General features: G+C 41.2%; 1 protein-coding gene across 1 annotated transcript in view; it reads left to right on the top strand.

Annotated features, from left to right (window-relative positions):
- slc49a4 (solute carrier family 49 member 4) overlaps positions 1-26,794 on the top strand; it is a 55,133-nt gene that overhangs the window by 9,258 nt on the left and 19,081 nt on the right. The window contains exons 3-6 of the mRNA XM_042426682.1: positions 5,209-5,480; positions 6,213-6,342; positions 14,688-14,796; positions 21,815-21,882. Of these exons, the coding sequence (XP_042282616.1) occupies positions 5,209-5,480; positions 6,213-6,342; positions 14,688-14,796; positions 21,815-21,882 (579 nt within the window). The remainder of the gene's footprint in view (positions 1-5,208; positions 5,481-6,212; positions 6,343-14,687; positions 14,797-21,814; positions 21,883-26,794) is intronic.

Here is a 26,794-nt window from a genome sequence, read left to right as displayed (position 1 = left end):
ATATCTTCAGAAAGCTCTCAAAAAGTAACTTTGGGTTCAGCCTTTCACTTGAACCTAGTTCAACATGATCTTTCTGTTTTCTAAGAGAGTGGGCAGTTAAGGCTAACACAGCTCCTCCACTTGTCATTTGTTAGATGTTTTTATCCAGAACTTCTGCACACTAGCATGCATGTGCTCTTGCTTTTAACATTTCTGCTAACCATTGCTTTTACTGTAAAGGGGAAATAGATTCAAATAGAAACAGGCCTACAAAGAAAAAAGAAATCTCTTCCTCTACTTGTGTTGGATACACACAGGAGAGGACTGTTTGCAGTTAAAACTGACAACTCACATCTCAGTATTTCTCAAGTGTCAGTTAAGTCCAAAAACCAATAACTCCAGCATGTGTTAAGTCTCTCCTCTCCTGGATCCAGCCCTGCAACAAGGATATCAGATCTTTGTGTCTCAAGCTAAAAGAGTACATAACGTTCAAGGTGTGCAGCCAGGTCAGAGCTGCCTGCCGTTTTCCCATTGGATGATGGGAACAACATTTCATAGCCATGACCTTCAGCTCCTTAGATTTGGTATTCAAAGTGGAAAACAAGATAGCACAGTGAAAGCCAAGATAACACAAATCACACAGCAAATATTAGTTCTGACACAGTTCAGCCTAATTTGCATATTAAATGTAATAGGTCACAGCTCTTGAAGCCACGTTTCAAAGGATGTCACGGATTATGACAGTAAAGTGCAGGGTGATGGAATCCTGTAGCTCACTGGATCACCAGTAGATGTCACTCTTGGCTTTGCAGTTGTGGAGATAAAACAGTATCAAGACTGTGAGAGCTTTTGTTTAGTGAGCTGTGCTGCTGCTGTGTGTGCTGGCCCTCATACAATAAATAGGACATTTTTTTCATACCAGCATTGGAGCTTAGATGATTATTTAGATTATCTGAGAGGCAGGGAGGGGGCCTAACAATAGTTACGTCTAGCTGGCTCCAGATTTTTGGACGTGTGGAGTTCAAGGGCATTGCAAGAGCCATCAAACACAGCATTTGAGTTTCCTGCTTCTCTGAAGAGGAGAAGAGTGGCGACAGTTATCCAGGTAGAAACAGTGAAGTTCCCCCGACAGCCCCCTGCAGATAGGTGTTTGTTCCACATGCCGTTTCATGTTTGATTGAAGTGATTTTGTTTTTTTGTCTTTTATGATAACCTCTTGAGGAAGTAAACCACGTCTTTGTTGTGAGTTTTTAAGATCCTTAATCAGAAATCAAAGGCAGTCGTGAACTTGTGAGCAGTGGAACTTCCTCTCTTTTATATCCAGGATCCTCTGTGTAGCTCTTTCAGTCACGTGTAAAACAGACCTGAGTTGAATGCCTTTTGTTTTGAGAAGTTCAGATAAGGAGTGGAAAGGTGCTTTTGCCTCAGTGGTCACTGATTAGACCTCGCTTTGATTAGGTCTGCTCTCAAATCAAAGACTTCAACTTTTTACCCTCCTCGTTCTCTTCTATTTCAATGTATTCACTCTTTCTATTCACTCTTTCGATTCCTTTCCTCGTCTAAGTACAGACCAGCTGTGTGATTAGTAAGTGTCTATCAGTTAGATCTCAGACTCTGTCTGATTGGTCATCAGAACACATTGTGGGTCCCTCAGCACGCTGTCATATTACTTTGACGATTGCTCCGGTGCCATTTTCAAGACAGAATTGGCCTTTGTGTGATGGCAGAATTGGGTCTGTCAGCCCTGGCAGACCAGAAGCAGTGGGATGATTTCACTACAGCACCGGCTCCTTTGTCTCCTTCTCGATCAGATTCAGTCTGACGGGGTTCATCAATACTGATTAACTCAATCATCTCCTGTTGGAAAAAGCTGCTCCCTTTTCCTGCCAAAATGCGACTGCCTCGACCACTCGTCCTCATGTTACTCACCATCCGTCCTCATCACCTGTCACATTAAAGCCAATTTTCTCAGTCACATCCATCCTGTGATCATAAAGACAGCGAGGCTGGGTTCAGTACTTTTTAACTACTGACTGAACTTTGTCTGCAACAAACTATGAAAGGCTTAGAGTCGGCTGTGAATACTTGATAACATTCTTGATCTTGTTAATTTATTCAGATATATCTCCTTCATTTCATTATAATTTGGTTTATTTTTATGCAGAGTTTTACTTCAGCCGTGTGTGTTCAGATAGAATTAAACAATGATACACTCAAGAAGTTTGCCTTATTTTGTTAAACCAGAACAGGAACTTGTTTTGGCAAATTCCTGAAAATGTGATCCCATCTGATATTTGACTTTACATAGTCCGTGACCAGATGTGAGACTTCAGCTGCCAGTTGTTGCAGGGACACTGCACAAAAATCAAGTCTGGAGGACTGTCACGCCTTTAACATTTCATATAACAACCTAATCATTATTTTGTTGCATATTTTCCAAAAAATATTGGTCAGCTTTGCCATTGTTTAGCATTCCTATCTGACTAGAAAAGAGCATCACAGAATTTTAGGTTTTCAGGATGTGTGAAACCCTCCTTTTGTGTGGGGTCCCATTATAATACAGGATGTTGGATCTACCACATTGCTCTACAGCAAAGACAATCAAAAATGGCTGCAGTGGTGAGCCTCAATTCAGTATATTTATGTAGCTTAAAATTAACACATGAAGGCGTGAAGTAATGACGCATTTGTTACAGGGATATGATGGGAAAATGACAGGCACAGGATTAAAAATAAGGTGAAATTGTCTTTGAGGAGGTGAGTAACAATCAGCCACTCAGACATTCCAAGTTCCAGTCTCACTTGTGCTCCTTCAGACTTGAGCTGTGCAAGACAGATGTACTCTGAAATGTCCCCTGATGCCACCAGACCCCTCACCACCCCCGGCCCCCTCCAGAACTGTCTGACTGAGACAGCCAGCCGCCAGAGACAGCGCACGGCTGATTGATTGTCTGTGAGCTCAGTAAAGACACCATTCATTCAGAGCAGTGCGAGACAGCTCAGCAGGGAGGAAGGAAGAAGAAGAGAGAGAGAGAGAAGAAAGGAGCAGACAGAGAAAACAATGAGGAGGAGAGGGGACGAGTAGGGATCTTGGGCTAATTCTGAGTTCATGGTATTCAAAAATATTCTGTGTATTTGCGCTCGGTTGATCCTAAATCAACATATATGAGGGCAGCCTTGAAGGAGAAAACTGAAAGTTTAATGAAGTTAACACTTTTCAAGATCTTATAAAACCAATTTGGATAAAATATAGCTCTCCTTAGACAAGTAAAATTAATATGAAACTAATAGTTATCAGTATATGACATGGATGCATGAAGAAAAAATTATTCCAGATCTTATAAGATGTTAGTTTAAATAACATAGTTTATAAGATTGTTTCAAGACTTACTGAAACTATGAAAAAACACATGGCTGTCATTGTCCTTGTCAAAACATCAATTTAATCTTTTAGAAAATTCACCTGTATGCTGATGACAAGTACATTTAAATAGGACACGTTACTACTGATGTGATACTCAGGTTTTAGTGTGACCACAACAATACGAAATCAAAACCTTACCGTCATAACTACAAAGATGTTTTTCTCCAAAACCATTACAAAAAAAGAAATCTAATATTGGCAGCAACAACAACAACAAAAAAAATCAGGAACTATGTGATCAAAGACTAAGTAGATAAGACTACAAATCTGACCAGACATTCACTGCCAGCTTTTGGTTATTGACTGTTTCAGTACCTCACCATGCTACCTACACATGTCAATCAACACCAAACAAGTACTGAGGTTTGAAACTCAGGCCTCCATTTAAAAAAAAAAAAAAAAAAAAAAAGAAAGCAACATCTTTATACTTACATAAAGCAGTCAGTATGTTTACTCTCTAGTCCTCTTACACTTCTCTGCCCTCTAACTCTTTCTAACTTTGCTGTACACTGCCTCTGGGGCTCACAGATAAATGTGTCCTGGCAGAATACAAAGTGCTGTGGTCACTGATAGATTGATGGGAGAATAACTTGTTCACCCTGTATCTTCTTCCCACATCTCAGACCTGTTAACATCGCAGCCTACACACCAGCACCTCCTAAAATACTCTGCAGCTCTTACTTTTTATTCATCCCACTCCTTCTTTTTTATATGCGTCTAAGTCTTAGGTCTCATACACGTTATTGCTCAATTAACTGCGAGAGCTTTTATTGGGGTTCTATTACAGACTAGCGCTCTAACGGCATCTATGAGCATGTCTACATCCTGGTATCCTGTTTCTATTAAATCGGGATATGATGATTTACGTGGAACACGGAGACACCTAGTTATTCATCACCCTGTTCCTGATCTGGTCATCTGTATCAGTGCAGGCATGTCTGACACTTCTGCAGTTGAGAATGAACTCAGTGCCTAGCCACTGCTGCATTTACCACTCTGCTATTTTCTTTTCCATCTCATCACAAGTGATGGAAGAGGAGAGCCAAAAGCAATATAATTTATCCTCCACATTACTGGTGTCACACTGTCATTATCATTTCAGCATGTACAGTACCAGTCAAAAGTTTGGACACACTTTCTCATTCAAGTAAATGGGAAGGTGTGTCCAACTGATACTATAGATCATCATTACATCATTTATCATGATGTTTTTTTTTGTTTTACTGACTCGCTGCGGTGTGATCCAAGTCAAAGATGCACCTGCACACATGGCAGACATTAAGATAGTTTTAGGATTATTGTTTTTTGTCAGTTTTTCATCTCAATCATTAGCTCTTTATTTGCTGAAAACACTCTCTTCTGTCTCTGCTCACCCCAAACTAACAAGTCCAGTCATCCCTTGATATTCATTATGAAAACAACAAAGACAAACGAAGACTCCAAATGAACTTATGTGACCTGTTAGTGCTGGGCATCATTTCAAATGTTGTGTCAAAATGATACCTGAGATTTTGTACCAAAACCTAAATGACACTTTTCTTAACTCATTTTCTATTGATAGCTTTTCAAGGTCATTGCAGACTCAACCTTTCAGACCTTTCACCTGTTTCTGGTTTCATCATTCGAATAGTTGATTATTTCCTTTACATAACATTTAAATTAGTCCTTACGATGTGGAAAATAATTTCTTTATGCCTACTGTCCCACCACTTTCTCACAATGTGGTGTTTCTTTTTCTTCTTGGTATTGTTTGCTTGTTTTCAATGAAAATTTGAAGCATTTTCTTTCTGCTCTTTCTGCCACAGGTTAATTCATGGAGGTCAGTTCCTAAACGGTTTAGCCGGCCCAACCATAATGAGTGCCGGCCCCTTCCTCTCCACCACGTGGTTTGCTCCTGACCAGAGAGCCACTGCCACTGCGGTGGCCTCACTCTTCTCCTACCTGGGAGGCGCTGCCTCGTTTGTGGTTGGACCTCTAGTAGTTCCAGCCCCTAATGACACCCTTGCAGCAACCACGATGGCAGCAGCAGTTTCCAACAGCTCCATCAGAGACAGGATCCAGCTGGTTATGTATGCAGGTACTTACAGCAAGCGAGAAACTCTGAGGGCATGGAGGATCGATAGCACATCATTTCAACATCATGTCAGCCCTGTCAAGGGACACAAATACAATCAGGCGAAGGGGATCCGAGAATTTTGCACAACTACCAAAAAAAAACCCAATTATAATCTTCATAAACGCCCCCCTGAAAAATAGATTGCTGGGACTGTTATGCTTAACTGATTCAGAAAATTAAAGGCACGTTGAAAAAGAGAAACAACCATGCTGTAATAGATTGAGGCTGCAGCTTTTGTTTAACCTAAGGGACAAAGCAGAAACCTTTCATCAACCAAAAGTTTTGGGGGTTATCCAAAGACACTGGCTACCTGCCAAATGATAGATCAATGTCAGTTGGAATGCAGCTCTATCAGGGAGTAACAGGAAGCTGCTGCTTGATCAATCCATATCTGAGGTAATGAAAGGGACATGTGGATATGGCTGCACTGGAGCTTTTTGGAAATGACCAGACTGTAAAAGAGAAATAAGACTTGGATATTAACTATTGCTATGCCAAATTGCATGATACTGTGACATGAAAATGTATGTAGTCTATAGCCTTGTCTAGTGGTTTATAATGTTCATTCCAGGGATGTTTCAGAAGACCTTTAGATGTCACAGTGACCTTTTAAAATGTCAGAATGGTCAGATCTGTCTTATCTATGAAAATGACATGTATGTCTCTTTTATCTGTGTCACTGTGCTCCGGCAGAATTGGCTGCAATTGCTGTGCTTTTTGTGGCAGTCCTGCTCTATTTCCCGTCACGCCCACCGATGCCTCCCAGTGTGGCCGCTGCGAGCCAGAGACTCAGTTACAGGAGCAGCATCTGCAGACTTCTGAGGTGCAAACACACACACACACACACACACACACATTCACACACAAAGTCATCTGAAAGACCAATACCAACTGCCACCTTTTGTTGAAACCAGTTTTGTCACTACAGTATTCAGTATGCCTAGCTTGATTTTGTCCTTGATTCAACTCAGGTGTGGATGTGTGAAGCAAGCGAGTCTGCATTTCAAATTAGTTTCAGGTGCTGTTATGTTTTACGACATCAGACTCTAAGAGAGCAGTTAGGAGCGTATTTCTGCAGCACCTCCAATTCTCTCTAACCGCTGTGTCTACAAGTATATTATGTCTAGTATGGTTACTTATTTAGTTATGTATCGCGCGCTTCTTGTCTAGGAAAGTTCAAGTGACAGAATCTTGCGTTGGAGAAGGATATGGAATCTTAACGAAGGGGTTCGCCACTCACCATCTGCTTGAATTGTTATCAAAGAAACCCCAGCCTTCCCTCTAGATTAATTACTAAGCTATAATATACTGGTCGCTTTTAAAAACGACATCATCCTCTGCATCTTTACCATCAGGGCTGCAGACACGTGTGTTTAAAGGAAGAGAGGTGGTTGGTTATGACAAGGTACTGACTCTCAGTATTAGCGGAATGCTTTTATTGATGTTTCATCACCTTTATCTTTTTTTTCCTCCCTGGGAAATGTATAAAGGGATAGGTAAGAGGAAATCTAGAGTCAATGATTGAATCACACTTCAGTTAAACTCTGCAACACCCCAGCCCCCCACCTCCACTTTAAACCAAGGCAATATTTATCCTCGGGGCCATGAGGAAACGGCATTGCCTGAGGAGCGAATGCTATGCCTTTTGCCTGGCTTGTAGAGGAATGAGGCCTTTGGCAGTGGCTAGGGATTAAAGGGCTGGAGAAAGAAGTAGAAAAGCTGGGCGACGACAGCTGGGGAGTTGGCCTATAGGTTTGTTGGCGACTCTTGGTCCCCTGCAGTAAGAAATAGCTTCACTACAGTGCCAGGGTTTCCACAGGCCTCTGACAAGCACAGACAGGCTTAACTCCCTGTAAGAGCTCCCTGTGACAGATGACAGCGACCAAGCTGATATTAACCTAATGCATAGTTTTGGACAGATGTACGTGCACACACACACACTCACACACACACACAGACAGGCCAACTTAACTAGGCCATCCAGCTGAATGGGTTTCTGTTCCACTTGTGATAGGCAGCCTTCCAGTGACCTGTTTAGGCGGCATGTTGTATTTCAGTCCAGCAGCATCAAACCTTAGAATTCTCCTGCAGGGACTAGACATGGAGCAGGAAAAAGTGACTTTTGAGTTTTTGTGTGCATGTGTATTCACACAGGAGGTAGACAAAATAATGGAAATACTTCAGGTAGAAGAATTCAACTTTAAAGCACCACTTATTAAGCATTTCAATGAAAATCTAGTCAAACGGCTACAGGGAGGTGTCACCATCTCTGCAACTCTACAGAGCTTTTCAGCCTCTTTGAGCTCATTGTTTTCATTTTACAGCACATTTACAGCTTGGTTCAGTCTCAGCGCTCTCACCAACTGTATTTCTAGCAGCACCAGAAGGCTGTTTCTACTGAAATGCCCTCATAACTAGGGCTGTAACAGTACAAAAAAGTCACGGTTCAGTATGTACCTTTGGGCTTGGTACATGGATTACGGTACAACAGAAAAAAAGAAAGGTAGAAAATATCATTTTGGTCCTTTATTTTGAAAAATGTAATCATCCAACAATGAATTAATAAATTGGTTATAACTATTACTGAAACAGTTTATTTGCTGCAGTAAAAAAGGAAAACAACTTTTCTTTGTCTTGCAAGGAGTCAGGACACCTGCTGACAGCTGTTTTATGCTGATTTATGGTCTAACTGTATATAAAGTAGTGTAAACTAGCTCCACCTCCAGCAGCTACAACAGTAACATGCTGCTCTAACACTGATGCTTCAGTATTAATAATCTAATGATGTCATATATAATAATATATCAGTCAGAGGGACCAAACCACTACTTCTACTTTTATTCTTTTTAACTACATTTTACTCTCTCAGAACTGGTTCTTACTACGTGCTGTTTGACCACATCAGAAATCAAATAGCTCTTCTGAATGTTTTCACTCAAAGGCGGAGTGAAAAGACACCACCACAGAGAGGGGAGGGGGATGAGGAGATGCTGTTTTAATAATAGTGTTGCACTCGGTCAGTGTTACGGCTCTCTCGTTTGTCTCTGAAGGCAGCAACACTACAAGGTAACCAGGGTAACCAGCCTACCTTGGCTAAGCCGGCTAGTATACATCCACGCTACAACTAAGTGGTGCGTTGCCAAAACGTCCCAGGTAGAACTCACACTCTAGAACTGTTTCACCCATCAGAGTAAGTGGTTTATTAATTATTAAATTATTGAATTAAACAGTAATTGTTTGGGTCACGGAGCATTTGTGAACACACACACACACACCCTGAAAATATGTCTCCACTTATGACAAATGTTGTTCTTTGAATGTGTTTGGCATATGTTGTCATACTTTTTGACATTGACATTAAATACATTTTTAAATAAATATTTTTAGTGTACATGGAAACTCTTAAAATGCTGAGAATAAGTGTTGTAATTGACTAGAAATCTTTTTTTTTCTCTGTACATACTTTCTAGTTCTTAAATCTCATCACCAGTCGCAGACTGGACATTTGCCAATATTGATTCCCAATCTAATACCAGTGCTGTCTTTTTTTACTAAATCTAGAATACCACATTGTGTGAAACTCATTGGGATCATTTTTATGTAACGTAACATGAGGCACTAAATACTGAGTTGAAAGCCTGCTGTAACTTAATAAATAGTAGTAACAGAAATACAGAATTTTATAATGACAGGGATGAAGAAACTGTATTTAATGTGAATCGGTCATGTCTGGATGATGCCCTGTCCACTTCACAAGGTCACTAATATCAGCCCTGATAACGATCCGGGGCATTTGATCGATGCATCTCCAGTAAAGGTGACAAAATGTTTTGTGGCCTCTATGATTACAGCAGGTGGCAGCCAACTAGCCAGTTAGTCAGCCTGATAACTATCCACTGATGTATCAGTTCATCCATTAGCGTGTCAGGGTCTGAGCACTGGTTAATGATCTTCAGCTTGATGAGTGCTTCCAGCTGTTCACATCTGCTTCCACAGCAGCGGTCTAATTAGAAGCCTGAATGTCTCTACACGAGGTGTAAAGTTATTATTGTGTTTTAATCACAATGTGAGGGAGTACTAAACAGCTCAAAGCCGGAGTATCGATGATTCCCCTCCTTCCCAGTCATACTCATTTTAGTTTTGAAAGCTGTCATCCTGATGCATTGATTTCCAGCCGGGTCTGCCAAGGACAAATGGCACTTAGCTGATGATGCGGCTAGCTTTGAGACTTCTTCGGAAATATTTCATCACCAGCAGGAAGGGACGGGGAGAAAAAAAATGTCCCCTGTCTTACCCAGTAGCTAGTGTCTGCTTTTACATTTGGTTATCTAAATAAGAACCCAGATGGGGAAAAAGGTGCATGGATATTGATTTCCTGCCGTTGTGGCAAGGTTAATGAAAAGGGTGCTGGGAGAAAAACAGAGAGGGTGCTCCATCACGGGGCTTTTTATGACTGTCCCTCCGTACTCTCTCCAAGGCCAAGTAGCTTCGTACTGCATAGGACGAGTCATGCCTGCAGCAGAGAGACAGGTTTGTTTTTGTTTGTTTTGAGTCAAAGCATTCTGCGGATCAAGTGATTCATTGTGTAAAGTGCACCAGTGTCAGGACAGAGAAAGGGCGTGCATATGTTTACAACAAGAATGCTTTTTGCTGTTCAGGTTATGCATCTCGGGACACGTTCTTCCCATGGTTTGCAACTCAAAGACTGACTTAAAGTGTGTGTGTGTGTGAACTTTATCTGTCTGTGTGTTGAGCATTTGAAGCCTTAGGGGGGGGGATGTGGGAGGGCCGCAAAGTGCTCTCCAGATGTCCCCACACGATACTGCTCAGGATGCTGCCTGCATTATAATGAACAAAGCAGGGGGGTGGATAAATGCAGGAGCTTAACAGTGTCCATAAACAAAAAAGAGGAGATCAGGAAAACAAAACAATCTATGAATCTGCTGCCTGCTCTGCCAGCCCTGCCTCATTTGTCAGACACCCAGTGATTCTAATCACATTGTTAGAGTTGAGAAGGTGGCACTGATTTAAATCAGCATGCCACCTCATTGGGCGAAGGTGATTAGCGTGGGTGTTCCAAATGATTGTAATTGGGTTGACTGTGACTGGAGGGGTGCCATATACCCTAAAGAGGTGAGCTCTGTGTGTGTATACTAGGTGTACATACATAACTAGGCATAGAGTTTAGGGGTGTCTTTCTTTTTTTCCTGTTAGACACTGCTCACTGTCAGCTAATGAGATATAAGCAGACAGTTTGTCTAAGATCCTGCAGCACAATATCTATAGCCTAACACCTCTTCTGAACATACAGCGAGCGAGCGAACTCTACTGGATGGAGCGCGAAAAATTGTCCAGATCAACTACGAGTGATGTCACAGTGAGAAGAGGGGATGAGATTTTTTTTGCGCCGCTTATAATTTCTCCCTCTCTTCTTTATTCATTACTCTCAAGTTTTAATCATTTCCTCAGCTAGAATGATTATTTTTTTGTGATTTGTACACTGTGACATTTTATATAGGCTTAGAATTTCTTATCTCTCTTTGTCCATGTTGACTGCTGACTGGAGGTGAAACAGAAATGTCAAGGACGCCAGCTTCGATTTTGACCAATGAAAATAGGTTGGAGGTGGAGGAAGTGTGTGTGAAAATTGAGAAGGATCTATCTGCAGTCTTGCAGACCTACACGACACACGACACCTACTTCACTACATGACACGCCCACTTTACTACATGACACACCCCCCAACCCCTAACCATCTCACTGCTCGTACCTAAACCTAACCAAGTGGGTGTGTCATGTAGGTACTGCGAGTCCGCAAATAGACCTACTTCTTCTAATTTCGTAAAAATAGAGCCGGGGTGAGTGTTTTTTTAAAACAAGCGACACATTTCTTAGCCTGTTCACTCACGCATGGAGCAGGTTAGGACATCTTCATTGGGAAAAACTTCCAGTTAGGAAGAGGTGTAATGGTGTGTTCAGACCATGTGAAGCAAATTTTTCATACACGCGATTATATACAAAGTCAATGCAAAGAAGTGAATAGCCGTGAAAATGTTTCATCTTGAGAAAAAATTTGCATATATCGCGCCGCTTCATGAATGTACTTCATGAACGTACAGAGCTAGCCGTTGCTAGCTAGCTTACAGCTAATGTACAGTAATGTATTTTGGCTGTTTGGGGCAAATAAACACAAATGCCATTTATCAGCTTAGAGATGATGCTTGTTTTTATCTTATTTGTACAGTTTGGTTTCAGTTAATAACTTGATAAGTTGATATTAGTTCACAAAACTTTTAGATAGAGCTGAAACAAGCAGCCAATTAATCAATTAGTCGATTGACAGAAAATTATTCAGCAACAATTTTGATAATTGACAATTGTTTTAAGGTGCAGTGTGAAGAATTTAGTTGCATCTAGCAGAGCAGACTTGGCAGAAATGGAATATAATAATTATAAGAATGTTTTAATTAGAGTATAATGACCTGAAAATAAGAACATTTGTGTTTTGTTTTTTTTTTACCTTAGATTGAGCTCTTTATATCTACATAGGGAACAGGTCCTCTTCCACAGAGCCCGCCATGTTGCACCGCCATGTTTCTACAGTAGCCCAGAACGGACAAACCAAACAGTGTCTCTAGAGAGGGCCTTTTGCGTCTGCCATAGGTTTTCCTACACGCTTGGAAGGGGAAGAGTATTCAGTTGGTTGCAATCTGCAACCTCACCACTAGATGCCACTAAATCTCACACACTGGTCCTTTAAGTCATTTATCAAACAAAACAAACAATTAATTTGTGTGAGAACTTGCTGCCTTTAACTTTGTAATATCATTTTAAATGAAACATCTTTGGGTTTTCAACTATTGGTTTCAGAAATTGTGACAGGCATTTTTCACAGTTTTCTTAAGTTTTACAGACTTAATGATACATCTATTGGTAAAAAAAAAATCAATTCACACAGACCTTTCATATGTGTTACACCTCTCTTTACCCTTGTTTGCCGTCTCTCTGCACTTTCAGCTGTCAAATAAAGGCAAAAATGCCAAAATAATAACCTCAACCCCTTCCTCCCTCAGATACGACCCAGGAACACTGAGAAGAATACTAGACTGTACCAATTATCAATAGGATTGGCTCATTTTTCTACAACCAAACCTTTGGAAAGATGCTACAATCTCATAAAAATTCTAAACACTTTTACATAAACATTTTAAACTATCTATTTCCTCCTACAAGGTCAAAAACAGACAACAGAATTATGTTTTAAACATTATCTTTAAATGGGAGACAAAAAGTGATTCTGTTATTTCATTGTACATTACGATATGATGCCAAACATCTGACTTCTGGCTGTTTCCTTTAAACAGCGCTGTCAAACTGGAGTATAACTTTTAAACAGATATCTAAAGATAGAGAAGAATCTTAACAGTTTCACTCATTTTAAAATGTGTGTTTTGAACAGTCTTGACCACACATTCCAAATTCAGCAGCAGTAGAAATTGTAGTGACAATAGCAGCTGTCACAGTGGTAGTAATAGTGACATTAGCAGTAATACATTACTAATACTGAGAGATTAACAGTAAGATTGTACCAGTTTTGGTTTTTCAATCTTAACAGCAACGTTTGTTGTGATTTAGTGTGTTTGATCAATTATTACTGAAGCCAGATTGATCCAGTTCCATTATTTCTCTTAGCAGATCAGTTTACTTTGCAATCGATCCAACAAATGAATCAGCACTATGTTACATTCTGTTAAGCCATACAGGACCGTTTAGAATAATCTTCTAAATCCATAGTTTAAGACAGTACTGTTTAGTTTTAGGTGTGTGTTGCCCTCTGATACCTCTCAGCTTTATTCCAGCGGCTCTGCCCACTGTGCTCAGGTAGCTGCTTATCTCTCTGTCACTACGCTTTTCACAAGAATAGATCTTTTGCTGTGACAGGAGCTGTGTGTGTATGTGTAAAGTGACAGCATACTGTAGGCAAGTAAAAAAAGCCCTGGAGCCAGTGCTGCCAGTGCTGCTGGGATGTAGGTTGCACTTGGAGGAGCTCTCATGCATTCATGCAGTTACTGACATTTTGTTGTTGAATAATCACTGCGAAACCATTGATGACTCTCGATTAAAATCAAACCTCACCTGTGTATATGCTAGGAGTCTTTGGATACACATTTATAAATATTAAAATATTGGCCTTTTTTTGTTATAATGGGAGACTTAAACAGCAGATGTGACAATACTGTACCTTTGACATGAATGATGGAAAGCAAGATGTAGCGGATGCCTCATTAAATTCATGGGAGATCTGCCAATTCGGTATTTGATTTTTTAGCAAACTGCTGCATGTTAAATGGAAGAAACCGTGGCACATAATAATGGATGTGCAGTGATTGTGAACTACAGTATGTATTTTTTTCTCCATGAAAATTGATTGGCCTAAATGAGAAGTACCAGCATACTTCATCAGAAGTGCTTGTCGATTGGTTGAACAGCTTGGGAAACCCCCTTCCCCCCACTCCTTTCCAACGTCTGAATTGCAGAGGCTGTGTTCGACAAGTTTTGTAACTTTCCAAAATAGATAATCCGACATTCCATATTTGAACTTCTGTCTCAAACTCTCTTTCATTCTTCACACAATTATTTGGTTCACTTTTCACATTAACAGCTGAATGCAACACTATGAAAGCCTTCCAGGAGAGACTGCCTGTGTGCTGTTATGCCTGTATTTTATTATGAGATTATCTGACTGAGCCGTCCAGTGTGGTCGTTCAGAACAGCTATAAAAACTATTGCCTTCTAACGTGGTCAGACAACATGTTGTATAAACTTGTTCTATTCTAGCATGATCCAGCCCTTAACCAGAAGTTGTTAATAGGCCCTGCAAAAGAAATGATTTTAACAGTCTCTTATTAAGGAACATGGTTGTAGTTAATAAAGAAACCAGATGATAACAAAATAACAACCTACTGTCTTTTCACAGAATATTATGTCCAGTGTATTATTCAGGACACAAGGACACATTATGCATCTAATCTTGTGTAGTCACACCATGTTGGAGAACTCATCCATATTCATATTTTGGGAAGAACCAGTACACAAACATCTTAGCTTGTGAGACTTTTTGTGAGTGCAATCTTGAGTCTCAAATTTGGTTTTTTTTGTCCCCTTTAGCAACCTGCGGTTCTTGATGATAGCGCTTGCCTATGCAGTCCCCACAGGAGTGATTGCTGGCTGGGCAGGAGTCCTCGACATGGTCCTTACACCAGCCAAAGTCAGCCAGGTAGGCAGCACGCACACACACACACACACACACACACACATAACTTTTAATCTTGTTAATGTAAGGAAGCATATCAGTAAACCAAGGCCACAATGCTGAATATAGTGACTATGGGTGAGTTTCTTTTTCTGTGCCAAAAACTGTTTCTCTAGGAGACCACTTCAAACACCTTTCAAATCAAAAAAGGCACAATCCTTGGTCAGCACTGCTATTTTGACTGGCTTTTGTGAAAATGTGCAGACTTGGTCACCACTTATTCTGCCCAACACATTTCATCTTGGTTACTTTTTTTTGGTCGATAATTTGCAATCAAGTATGAATAGAGGCTCGTCTTGTATTTCTGCATGAAAATAAACCAACACAAGTAGCTCACCAATCCATTTGCCAGCTTTGATTTTCCCATTTTGAAAACCTTGAAAAGCTCAACTGTTCTAACAATTTGCAAGACTTCTCACAGAGGTAGCCCACTCTCTGAACAATGGGATAAATAGCTGGTAAGCTTTCTCTTCAGTCTCATGGTTGCATTTTGAAACATCTAAAGCAATTCAATTTCCCACTGACTTAGCTCCATGACCTGGATGACTGAAAACCAACACCTGAAACACTTCTCAGAAACTCCCTATACCTGCAGGGAGTGAAGTATGTTATTGTGCAGATGATGTTCTCTAACAACAGTGCACAGAAAGCATTAACTGTGTTTAAAGCAGATCTGAAATAGTGGTGAGGTGTAATTAACTCCAAAGCTAGTCTACCGACAATAGAACATTATAGCCATTTCAGTGCAGAAGGCCTCCAGACAGCTGAATCCTTCTGCACTAGTTTATTAACCTCCTCTTGTACTCTTGTGAATACACTTACAAGTAAAAAAGAACTGCCCCTCATCAGCTAAAAACAGACAGTCATATTTCTTATTTCTAAGAACCGACAAGTAAGAAGAAAATTATCATTCACCTGGGCTCTTTTCTCTCGCTTTTCTCTTTTCCACTTATTGAACCTAATCAGAGGTTTCGTCCATCTTTTGTGAAGGGGCCAGTCAATTGCAGTTCAACATTTGCATGTCTGCTCATCATCTTCAATCTTACGCAGACAAAAGAGGAAGACAAGTTGGGTGGAGCTGTCAGTGCGACACAGGTTAGAGAGAGAGAGCTCCATATAGTTTACATCTTACAGCTCCCGACACAGCAGTGTGTCAGAAGACAAAGGAAGGATGTTTTCAAGGTTATCATCAGACAGGTGCTGCTGCAGAGGAGATCACACACAGGAGAGCAGAGAATGAGACACTTCTCATCACACTTCTATCTTTATATGTCTGTCAAGAGGTAGCAGATAGCATACCAAATTGTTATTAGATTTCATTTGTTCTCAAAAGATTGTTCTCTCTCTTCCGCATGTCTTTTATCTATGCTAGTTAAGAAGATAGCAGCGAGGTGAGGTATGTTACAGGATATCCCCTGAGTACAAAACTTCGAGGTTAAAAAATGTATGAAAAAGTATGGCGATGCATCTAAACATGGTGAGGAGTAGGAGTACTAATGCAACTGAAGATTTTTGAAATTTTTACTTTGTTCTTCAGACATAGAGATGTTTGTTCTTAAAGTCAGGTTGAACTGAGGAAAAGCAAATACTGCATCTCCTTTTCCTTTTTTTTTTTTTTTTTGCATCGCTCACTATGCATCCACAGATCCAAATCGTGGCTTCAACTCATCCTGCTTTCCTATTTGCTGTTAGCTTTGTTGATTCTGTTAGATCCAAAAACAGCGCGGAAAGATGGGTGTGAAATGAGCATTTCATACAAGCACAAGATGTGACGTATGTAGACTGTTTTCCTCCTTCTGTCCTTAAAGTCCGATGTTTTCTGCAATGTGAAAACAATTTTCCATTTCTCTGTTTCCTTGCTCTTTTATTATCCTTCTCTCATCACTTTAAAATGTTACTGAGTCTTACTGTATCTCTGGTAATTTAAAATATGCAGCAAGTGCCTGAGGCCAAGGTACATTGATAGCAAGAGAGCAATTTCATACTTTCTATTAATTTCCTCATGCTTTCCAATAATGTGTTCATTTTTGTGCAGATGGATGGTTACAAGCAGGTGTATAAACAAACAGATGTGTCTACCTTGGTAGTCCTTTCTTTTGCTGATAATTGGTTCATTGTACTGCTGCCAGTGCCAGTCTGCGTGTGTAGTGCAACTCCTGATAGAAAGAGCAGGGTTAGGTATATACAGTATGCAGAGCAGATCCTGCTCCAAACAGGCAGAATGCAAGTGTACTCATTTTGCGCCTAAGTGCACCACTTACATCGTATTGCATTCCCTTCATTTGTGCTCACAGACCACATCGGTATCTGATGTAATGACCTCCACCTACATGCCAACTTGGTTTATTTTCATTGTCCCTCCCAGTTGCAGGTTTCTCCCCAGTTTTGTAGGTCTCTCTCTTTCTCTCCCTTTCCTGTCCATCTCTTTTCCCTCTCACAGCGTTAGGTCTAGTGCTGCACGCATTCCAAATAATGACCTCTGTATTGCAGATGTCACATGTTGTTGTTGTCAGTTCTCTGAAGGGCTCATAGTTGACAACTTTGTTATACATTTGCTTCATGCAGTCATTTATCCATATCCTTATCCTTTGTCTGTTTCCTCTTTTTCTACCCTCCCTCGATCTTTGTCAGCATTTTTCTGTCAGCTGTTTGTTCAGGGTTCTTCCCAAAAAAATATAGATGTTTCTGTCATCTGTTTTCTCAGCTAGCCATGCAGTCTGATTGAAAGATGACCGTGGCTGCTGTGAGGCAGCGGGAGCAGTTGTCATCAGATGAGACAAGATTGAGAGAGAAGATTGGATTGGAAACAAACTTGTGCCCAGTCCACAGGAGAGGGTCCTAAAGTATTGTAGTAGAAAAACTTTCTACTTTATATCATGATGTCAAAAGAAACATGTCCTACAGATGATAAAAAGCCAGCACCAAGCCAGCTGTCTGGTAAGCAGGTGTCATACTGAGAGGAGTTTACCAGAAATGCACCTGGGGTGTTTAACTTGCAAGGATTAATTCAGTAAATGACAGATAGAGGGGCAAAGACACGTAAGGGTCCACTGGCTGGCAAATGGCACAGCAGGAAGCGATATGGTGATCCGACGGAAGCTAGCTTAGGAGACAGCAGGGTTTAGGTGATGCTGAAACTGTATGAGGGTAACTACATATTGGGCTTTTATAAGGTACATGGACATATAGTTCCAAGTAGTTTCCATGTTTGTGGCTTTGTAAATGTCAGTGCTGTATGAACATAGATGGAATTTCAGCAAACCTTAAAACACACACAGACTGTGTGTGTGAAACATTTATATGGCATCTGTAACATCACCCACAGGATTCTGAAGCATCACTTTGAAGCCTGGAGTTGGGTTTAACTCTTGCCTCTGTCTTGTAAACGCCTGGAAAATGCATATTTAGGAAAAAGGGTGGATCCTGGATGAAACTGTGGTGATTGTTAAAACCTAATGCTGCATCTCAGACTGCTTCCTCAGCCCTAGCTCTTGTTTTGGAGTGACACTTGATTTTGAGCGCAAGTGAACTCTACATAAAGAGAGCCAAGGGTAGTATAGGACACAGATGCAAACACCTTTGGAGTCACATTGAAGTGCTTTCATGTTGAAGCCTGATTGGGAAACTGGAGATCACCCACCCCATACACACACACACACACACACACACACACACACACAAAGCCAGGCTCCTGCAGCTTCCCTGGGTAGGAAGAAGGGGTGGGTGAAAAAAATCGATTCACATAAGTGTGGTGATTCAGCTCTAGTTGTGCAGGTATCACACTGCTCAGCCTCCCTGGGAATGTGCATGCCAGGGTGTTGGAAAAGAGGCTACAGTCAAACATAAGATTCAGGAGGAGCCCTGTGCAATTAATCTTGACTGTGGAACAGTGGACAAGCTTATTCTAGCTAAGATACGGAAGGGGTTTTATTGGTTGCCCATCCAAGCTATGTGTGCTCTGTGGATGTGATGGATATGCCTGTAACCATGTCCCTTTGGGGGCTACTCTGGGAATATGGTGTACGTGGGTCATTGCTACAAGTCATCTAATCCTTACATAACAGAGGCTTCTTACCCTTTTGATAAATCTGTTTTTGATTTTCACGTAAAGAAATAGTCAGCCCCTCCAAGTCTGAGGCTATGGTTCCTCTGGGTTGGGAGTGAATTGCTGCCCCAAGTGAAGGAATTCAAGTATCTCAGTCTTGTTCATTAGTGAGGATAAAATAGTGTGTTCAGTTGACAGGTGGGTTGGGGTGGCATCAACAGTAATGCAAGCATTGGACTGGACCATTGTGGTAAAGAGGGGGCTGAACCTGAAGGCTGCTCTGAGCCAGCCACAGATAAGTGCCAGAAAATGGATGGTGTGGGTATTGTCTTCAGGAGTGCATCTTTACTTTTTGCAGATCATTTAGTTTTATTGGCATCAAGGGCACATTCATAGCTGAGTTGTTCTGATCTGAAACAGCACCTACAAGTCTAAAGGCATGACACTCTGCTTGGTGGATTTCTCCCTTTTTGGAAGTTGGGCATGAGTTGCAACCCCACATGAATGACTTCACAACCCCGAGTTTGAGCGCTTCCCAGTGATCATGTAGCGACCATTAGAAGAACTGCCTCTCAAGGCATTTCCATGCTGACTTCAACCCTGAGACGCAGTGGTTGCTGCTTGAAAAAGAAATAAAAACTGCAGAATTGGGCAGTTTGTATACTTCTTTGACAGAAGCACGTCTCAGTGGTTTTTCGTTGCTATCCTTGTTTCAGTTTTATACCTGAGATTATGTATTCTCAAATGCAGTCAGTGTGTTTTTCTTGCAGTTACAAAATCTTACAGCCTGCTCTCCAGTGTGTTTTATATTGGTAGAAAGTACAAGTTCAGGTCAGACGAGGACAAGAACCATTCAAACACAGGAGAATGGTGAAAGTTTAAGTGGACAGACTAAGGCTAAGGTGTGGTATTCTTGGATTGGATCTGACTTGGAATTGGAATAGTATATAATCTTGTAAAAGCAATGCACTCCTGTTGCTTAATGCCTGCTGTGTGAGCTCTGTAAGGGAAATGTGTGAGAGCTGCAAAGGAGGATTGAGCATTGAGCTTAGCATCACCATAATGAATAAGACTCAGGAAACAGGTGCCTTACTGTGCTCATCAGTCATACGTAATTGTTCCCTTAATGGAATGTAGCCATTTAGAATTCACAGAAGAAGAAGGCTGGTCCAATGTGTCCCACTTCTTTTAGTTTGATTAGTCTTCTTTTATTCCCTTACAGATTCTCTTGTGAAGTTCTGGGGCACTGTATAACTGTATAACAGAATGCATGCTCTGCCTTCAGATACAGTAGAACACTTCCTTACTATTAAAGATTGTTTTGTGGATTTTCTGGGATTACATGAAGTGAATTTGTGCAGGAATACCATTTCAAACTAAAGCTAAGGATAAGGTCTTTGATTATTGGCTTAAAATGGCTTATAACGAGAGCTGAAGAGAGAGAATTAAGAAAACAAACACATTAACGTGTCAAGAGCCTGGAGTCCTGGCTTTCCTTACCCTAACACCAGCTTATTGACACAATCGCTATATAGCAGACATGATTAAGCTTCAAATCTGGCTTTTTTTTAGGGTTCCAAGGCACTAAGAATACTGCGGTTAATTAACTCTCCACCCGCACATGAAACATAGTCATTTGCATCTCAGAACTGAAATGGCTTGGCAAGCAATTTGTGTTTAGCTTCCTAAATTGGTGTGCAAACTGATGTGACATTATACGCCTTAGAAACCTTTGCATTGGTGCTGCAATGTCTACATAGATAATAAGCAGCAGTTATAGGTGGCATGGGGCTTTGTGGGCGTTTTAAAATGTTTGTGAATCAAATATTTTGATGTCTCTATGACAACAGTAGCAAAGATCTTCATCGTTTACCGGGGGGGTTGCGGTTCATCTCACCATGCTGCCTCAGGTTATGCAAACAAGAGATGGGTGCCTTTCAATAAGCTTTTAGCGTCGCATAAAGGGTGGCCCACACAGAACAGGAGGAGGAGGAGTGTAATTTAGATCAAATATAATGACATTTTGGCATTCATCACTTACTAAGCCAGAATACATTTTACATTTAATAATCTTGATAGTCCACTTTTCTTCATTATAGACTTTCTTGACAGGTCAATGCAGAGTATGATTAAGCAAAAAGCACCACATCCTACTTTAGATTCTGCACCGTTTCTGTCGCATCTTCCATCTGGTTGGATTTGGTTGAATGTGAGTTATTGCCTCAGGGAGATTGATGGGAACCAAACACCTTATTTGGCACTCGGAGACGTTCTTGCCTGGGTGCCCCACACTGATTGGTTTTGTGTGTGTGTGTGTGTGCATGCACATGTGCTACACTTTACCTCATTGATTCTGCTGCAGTCCTCTGCCCAAAATGTCCTTTCTTCTGACTTTAAGGCCATGTGTATGCGTTGGCCTACATCAGTGTATATAAGAAGGGACAACAATCTTGCCCACACACACACACACACACACACACACACAGCTGTTTTTATTTCCTTCAACAGCATTGCTGCCTTGTAATTTACCAGACAGTGACTGACAGACATTTGCAGACTTAAGACGCTTAGTGCCTGCTCTCTGTCTAGCTCTGTGCTCACAGTCACGGCCTGCATGTTGAACACCGAATAACTTTCTCTTCTCTTCTCTTCTCTTCTCTTCTCTTCTCTTCTCTTCTCTTCTCTTCTCTTCTCTTCTCTTCTCTTCTCTTCTCTTCTCTTCTCCTCTCCTCCCCTCTCCTCTACTCTCCTGTCCTCTCCTCCCCTCTCCTCTACTCTCCTGTCCTCTCCTCCCCTCCCCTCTCCTCTCCTGTCCTCTCCTCCCCTCCCCTCTCCTCTCCTCTCCTCTCCTCTCCTCTCCTCTCCTCTCCTCTCCTCTCCTCTCCTCTCCTCTCCTCTCCTCTCTTCTCCTCTCCTCTCCTCTCCTCTAACACACAGGTGGATGCAGGGTGGATTGGTTTCTGGTCGACCGTTGGCGGATGTGTGTTCGGAGTTGCAATGGCCAGGTAAGCTGTACCTCACTTTTTTTTTTAAAATGTGGGACTATCTCATCCTGTGACCACTGAATATAGCTTTAAGGTGAACTTTAAGAACGTAAAGTGAACACGAATGCAATGCTGTCCATGCCTAATTCTAGATCTCTGAATTGCTGCCCACCTCTCTGATTTTCTCAGCGTTTAACTGAAAACGAAATGGCAATTCAGTCTGATTATCTGACTAATACCTCTCAGTTCAGTGAAAACTTGATGGACCCGGTGAGGCATCAAATTAGAAAATAAGCATTTACTATAACCCCGCATTTACATTTACAGACCTTCCTTGCAGCTGAATCTGCTGACATTTTCCATATGTAATCCTTGAAGCAGTGTTGTCTCCAAGACGGTCAGACAAGTTGCACACACAATGACCTCAGTCAGCTTGGGAAAAGCAGTGAAAAGTGCTCATATCATTTCACAACTTTAAAGAACTATGTGCTACAGCAAATGTGTGATACATATAGAGCAAAGGGGGGCTTTCTCAGCGTCAAATCATGGCTAGACTAAAGGTTTTTTAAGGGGGCAATGCATGGAACTCTAAAGCACTTTGAGTCAAAAGTTGAATCTTTGAAAAATATACTTGAATTTCAGAATATCTTAGTATTTGGTATGTTGCCCTTTTGTTTTAATGACAGCATGCATTCGAGCTGGCGTGGATTCCACAAGTGTGTGCATTGCAAAACCTGATGAGCCATGTTATACCAGCATGATTTGACTATGTTCCAAAGAGCTTTTTGTGATGTCACAGAATACTAATACTTTCTCAGTCTTCAAATGCCCCCATAAATGTTCAGCGGGGTTGACGTCAGGTGACTGTGGAGGAAAGTTCATGACAGGTTGGTCTCCTTTGGTCTTAAAGTAGTTCTTGCAGTGCTTTGAGGTATGTTTTGGGGTCATTATCCTGCTGTAGTATGAATCCTTCTTCACAAAGATGCAAACCAGAGAGTACAACATGTCTCTGAAGAATGGAGTGGCACTTCTCCATGGTCAGGGTGTAGTCCATTCAGTGCAGGTGTTCATCTCCAGAGTAGGCAAAACACCCCCAGACTTCCTGCCACCATGTTTGACTGTGGGTTTGATACACTGAGGTATCTTCTCTGTCCTGTTTGTCTCCTTACTGAGATTGATCTCAAACTTGGATTCATCAGTAAACATGACTTTTTTTTTCCAGTCACCCACTGTGAAATGCTGGTATTTCTTAGTTTGGCCTTGTTTCTCCTCTTGAGAAGTGGTCTAGAAAATGCTACTCGTCCTCTGAGACCATTACAAGACAGCCTTTTTTTTTCTGACAGTACTTTTACTGATTGGAGTCTTGCGTTCTTTATTCAGCAAATTCTCTATCTGTGATGAAGTTGCTTTTCTATCTCTCAGGGAACTAAGCTTGATGTATTGATCTTGTGATGGTGTGGTCACTTTTGGTCTGCCTGATCGTGCCTTGAATACAACCGATCCAGTTTCTGCAAAGAGTTTTAGAGCTCCATGCACTGCCCCCCTTAGAAACCTTTAGTCTAGCCATGATTTGAAGCTGAGAAAGCCCCTCTTTACTTAGATTAACAATTTGACTTCTGACACTTTCACTTAGTTCTGATTCCGTGTTTCCCACTATCACAATGCTACTTAGTAAGCAATGATCTGCTGGGAAAATTGAGTCACAGACATATTTATAACAGGTGAACACTGGCTGCAAGTTGAATTACTTGAATGAGCCTCTGATGAATAGATCAAATCCACCTGAATGTCAGCCGAACGCATGCCTCTGTGGAAGGGATACAACTCAAGGAAATCTGACCTTTTGTACAAAGGAGTTAAGTTGGTCAATGCCACAATTTTGCTTAAATTCACAACTTTAATACTAAAAGGAAGGTTGACACGCTCTTAAAACCATCTGTTGCAGAAGAAATACAATTCTAGCATCACATAACACAGAGGATGTCCTTTAACCCGTAAAACGTACAAATAATCAATTTGTGTTCTGTGTGATAGCCTTGCCTCTGCCTCTGCAACCCGACAAACGAGATTAGAAACTAGGAGCTTTGAATTTTCCTCCTGGGAGACTAGCTCTGGTCACTTTGTAGTCACACATTCAGTACTTCAGTCTATCCACCTGACGCTCGGCAAGCTGTGCTGTTTATAACATTATTAATATCTAATAAATCTTATTTAAAGAACAGCGGAGGGTTGAGTTGAGGTAAAGGGGGTGGTTTCTCCCTTGCTCCCCTTATCTCATCTACTTTCTTTTAATATATGATCTGAATGCAGCAACACTGTGATAGAGTGAGGGGAATGCTAATGCAACCGTCACTTCGCCATCCATTGATGGATAGGGAGCCACACCGTGAAGACAAAGTGTGGAGTCTGCAAAAGCAAGGGATTCATTCCTGCTCTGACGGATATATGTTTATCGCAGGCGGAGGCCCAATCAGCACTTCCAGGCAGGCCCAGTGTTTTCTTAAAGTTGTAATCAGGGAAATGAGCCCATAACTCCCACTGTTAATCAATGAAGCTGTTTGCAGCACGAGATGAAAGTGTATGTAAACAGAGCTGTTGAATTATTTGTGTTGATTACAGAGACTCTGAGTCACTGGAGGGATTGATTAGTCTTTCTTTGTTGCAACAGTTGATAGTTAAATAAAATTCAGCTTTGCCAACTGGTCACACTTCATTTGCTCTATGCGCAACTGTTGGAATGTGCTAAATATGGTGTGTGTGGACTTCTTTGGGGTTTTTTGGCCCTTATAATACCCATGTTCACTGTCCAGTTGACAGGAATGGTAGAAACAGTCATTTATTGCATCTAGTGCATTTGCCAAAGTACACAAAAGTTACATTTATTGGATAGAGCCTTAATGTGTCATCCAGGGGGATTTAAACGCTAACAATATGAACTTTTCAAGCTTGATGATCTGCTGGCTGTCAGACGTCAACATTTGTCTCTTACCCATCAAACTACACAGTTCGGGGTCATTTCCTATAGTTAAAATTAAGTTAACCAACATAATCTTTAGCATTCTCAGTCACTCTTAGGGAAGTGGTTTGCTAGCAACAGGGCCAGGACTCATATTTTGGTCTGCACCTGGAAGTGAATGGGTTTGCTCTCACCTGCCAATATAAACTGGAAGAAAACAATAAACAATACGAATGTTCCCTTAGTGAGATTTAGTGAGTCATCCTGAAATTAAATGGAAGTTGATACAGAAAGTGTTTGGAAAGTCACTTTTTCGCATTATTATATAATTATGAAAAATGATCAAAACAAAAATCAGATTTTTACACCACAGGAAGCAGACATACTCATCAGTTGTCTTAAGTTACTGGGGTGACGTCCGTTGGGGTGTGAGCCTCCATATGAAAACTTCCTGGGGTGTCCTAACTGGAAACCTGTTTTAGAACAGCAGATAGATACTTTAATAACTTCAATCTTTTCTGTCTTTCTTTTCCCTTTAAAATAAATTCTGCCACTTTCCCTCTCCGTCTTTATCCACTTGCTACAATATGGCATCATTAGAAACACTCCCAGGAAATCTTGTGCTAATGAACCGAGCAGTGAACAATCCTTGTCCCTTGTCTCACCCACTAGCAGCCCTTAAGGCTGGAGATATACTTGCTTTTTAACCACGTGTTCGCGTAGACAAATGACTGCGTCGTGAACGTAATTGTTCACATACTTGCCTATGTATTACTGTGGGTTCCCACTAGAGGGCACACCAGAAAACTAAGGATATAAATCGAACTTCTGGATTTGCACGATGTAAAATCTGTCAAAAAACAAAGAAGAAGAAGCATGATGTAAAAAAATAAACATGGCAACACGCGAGGAGTTTACTTCTTTGTTAATTCAAGCATATTTGTCACTGTGCAGCGGCAATGACACATCATACAGATGTTCTATTGACCCCTGACCCTGTCACATCCCCATACTGCCCCTACACTGCTCCTACTGTTCATATGCGTACTGCATCTTGGGGACGTGTCGTGTAAATTTCTGAGGACGTGCACAACCAAGGCTCCAAATGGACACAGGATACGCCAGACAGCCATCATGTGCACGCAAACGTGTTGTTGAAAGCAAGTATATCTCATGCCTAAGATGTTAATGTTGAGATGTGACTTACTGCACACCTCTAGCCAGCACAGTACCGCGCCGATGCTGAGCACAGTTTGCCTCACGGGGCAGAAAACGGCCCCTTTCAGATGCTTTTTGTGCTGCAGGTGTTGGAGTTGCACATTTTCAATACTTCTGCAAAGCTAAATTTCTTTAGGGAATTATCACTTGCCAAATAAACACTGGCTGCTTGCAAACATTTCATTGCCTGTGTCTTGCTGGAGGAAAGCTGAGTGGCAGGGAGCTCGATGCAGCAAGTTCAATTAGCAGTGGATGCTCCAAGGTGTGGCACCCATCATGGAAACATTTGACAAACAATCTGGCAGCTGTTTAATTGTGTGGCCCAGACAGAAGCTGATTGGATGACAGTGCCATGCTGCACATTTTTATTTTTTCACAGATTGAGGAGGCTGGATAGAATAACTAACAAGCATCCCTCATTATCTTCCCATTACAAACCCAGAGCAAAGAGGAGGGAGAGGGGGTCAGAGAGGAGGAGGTGACAGAAAACAAAACCAGGTTATTCTTCTTCACACCACAGAGGTCTGAGACAGACAATAGCCCAGGTTAATGAGATGAGATAGCGCAAACACAAATGAGTATCAGCTATTGCCTAATTTGTTTTGCCTGCAAACAGGGACAATCTGTGGCTGCATACTGGTCATCATATTATACTGTCTACATCTATTTAGTTATTTATTGCAGGTCCCTCACTAAAAACCTAGACAGGTCCAAATGATAATGTCATACTCGTGATGATATTTCATCATTCCCCGAAGG

The sequence above is a fragment of the Thunnus maccoyii genome, chromosome 11 (assembly GCF_910596095.1).
Source record: "Thunnus maccoyii chromosome 11, fThuMac1.1, whole genome shotgun sequence".
Taxonomy (NCBI): domain Eukaryota; kingdom Metazoa; phylum Chordata; class Actinopteri; order Scombriformes; family Scombridae; genus Thunnus; species Thunnus maccoyii.
This window is presented reverse-complemented; position numbering and strand designations above follow the sequence as displayed.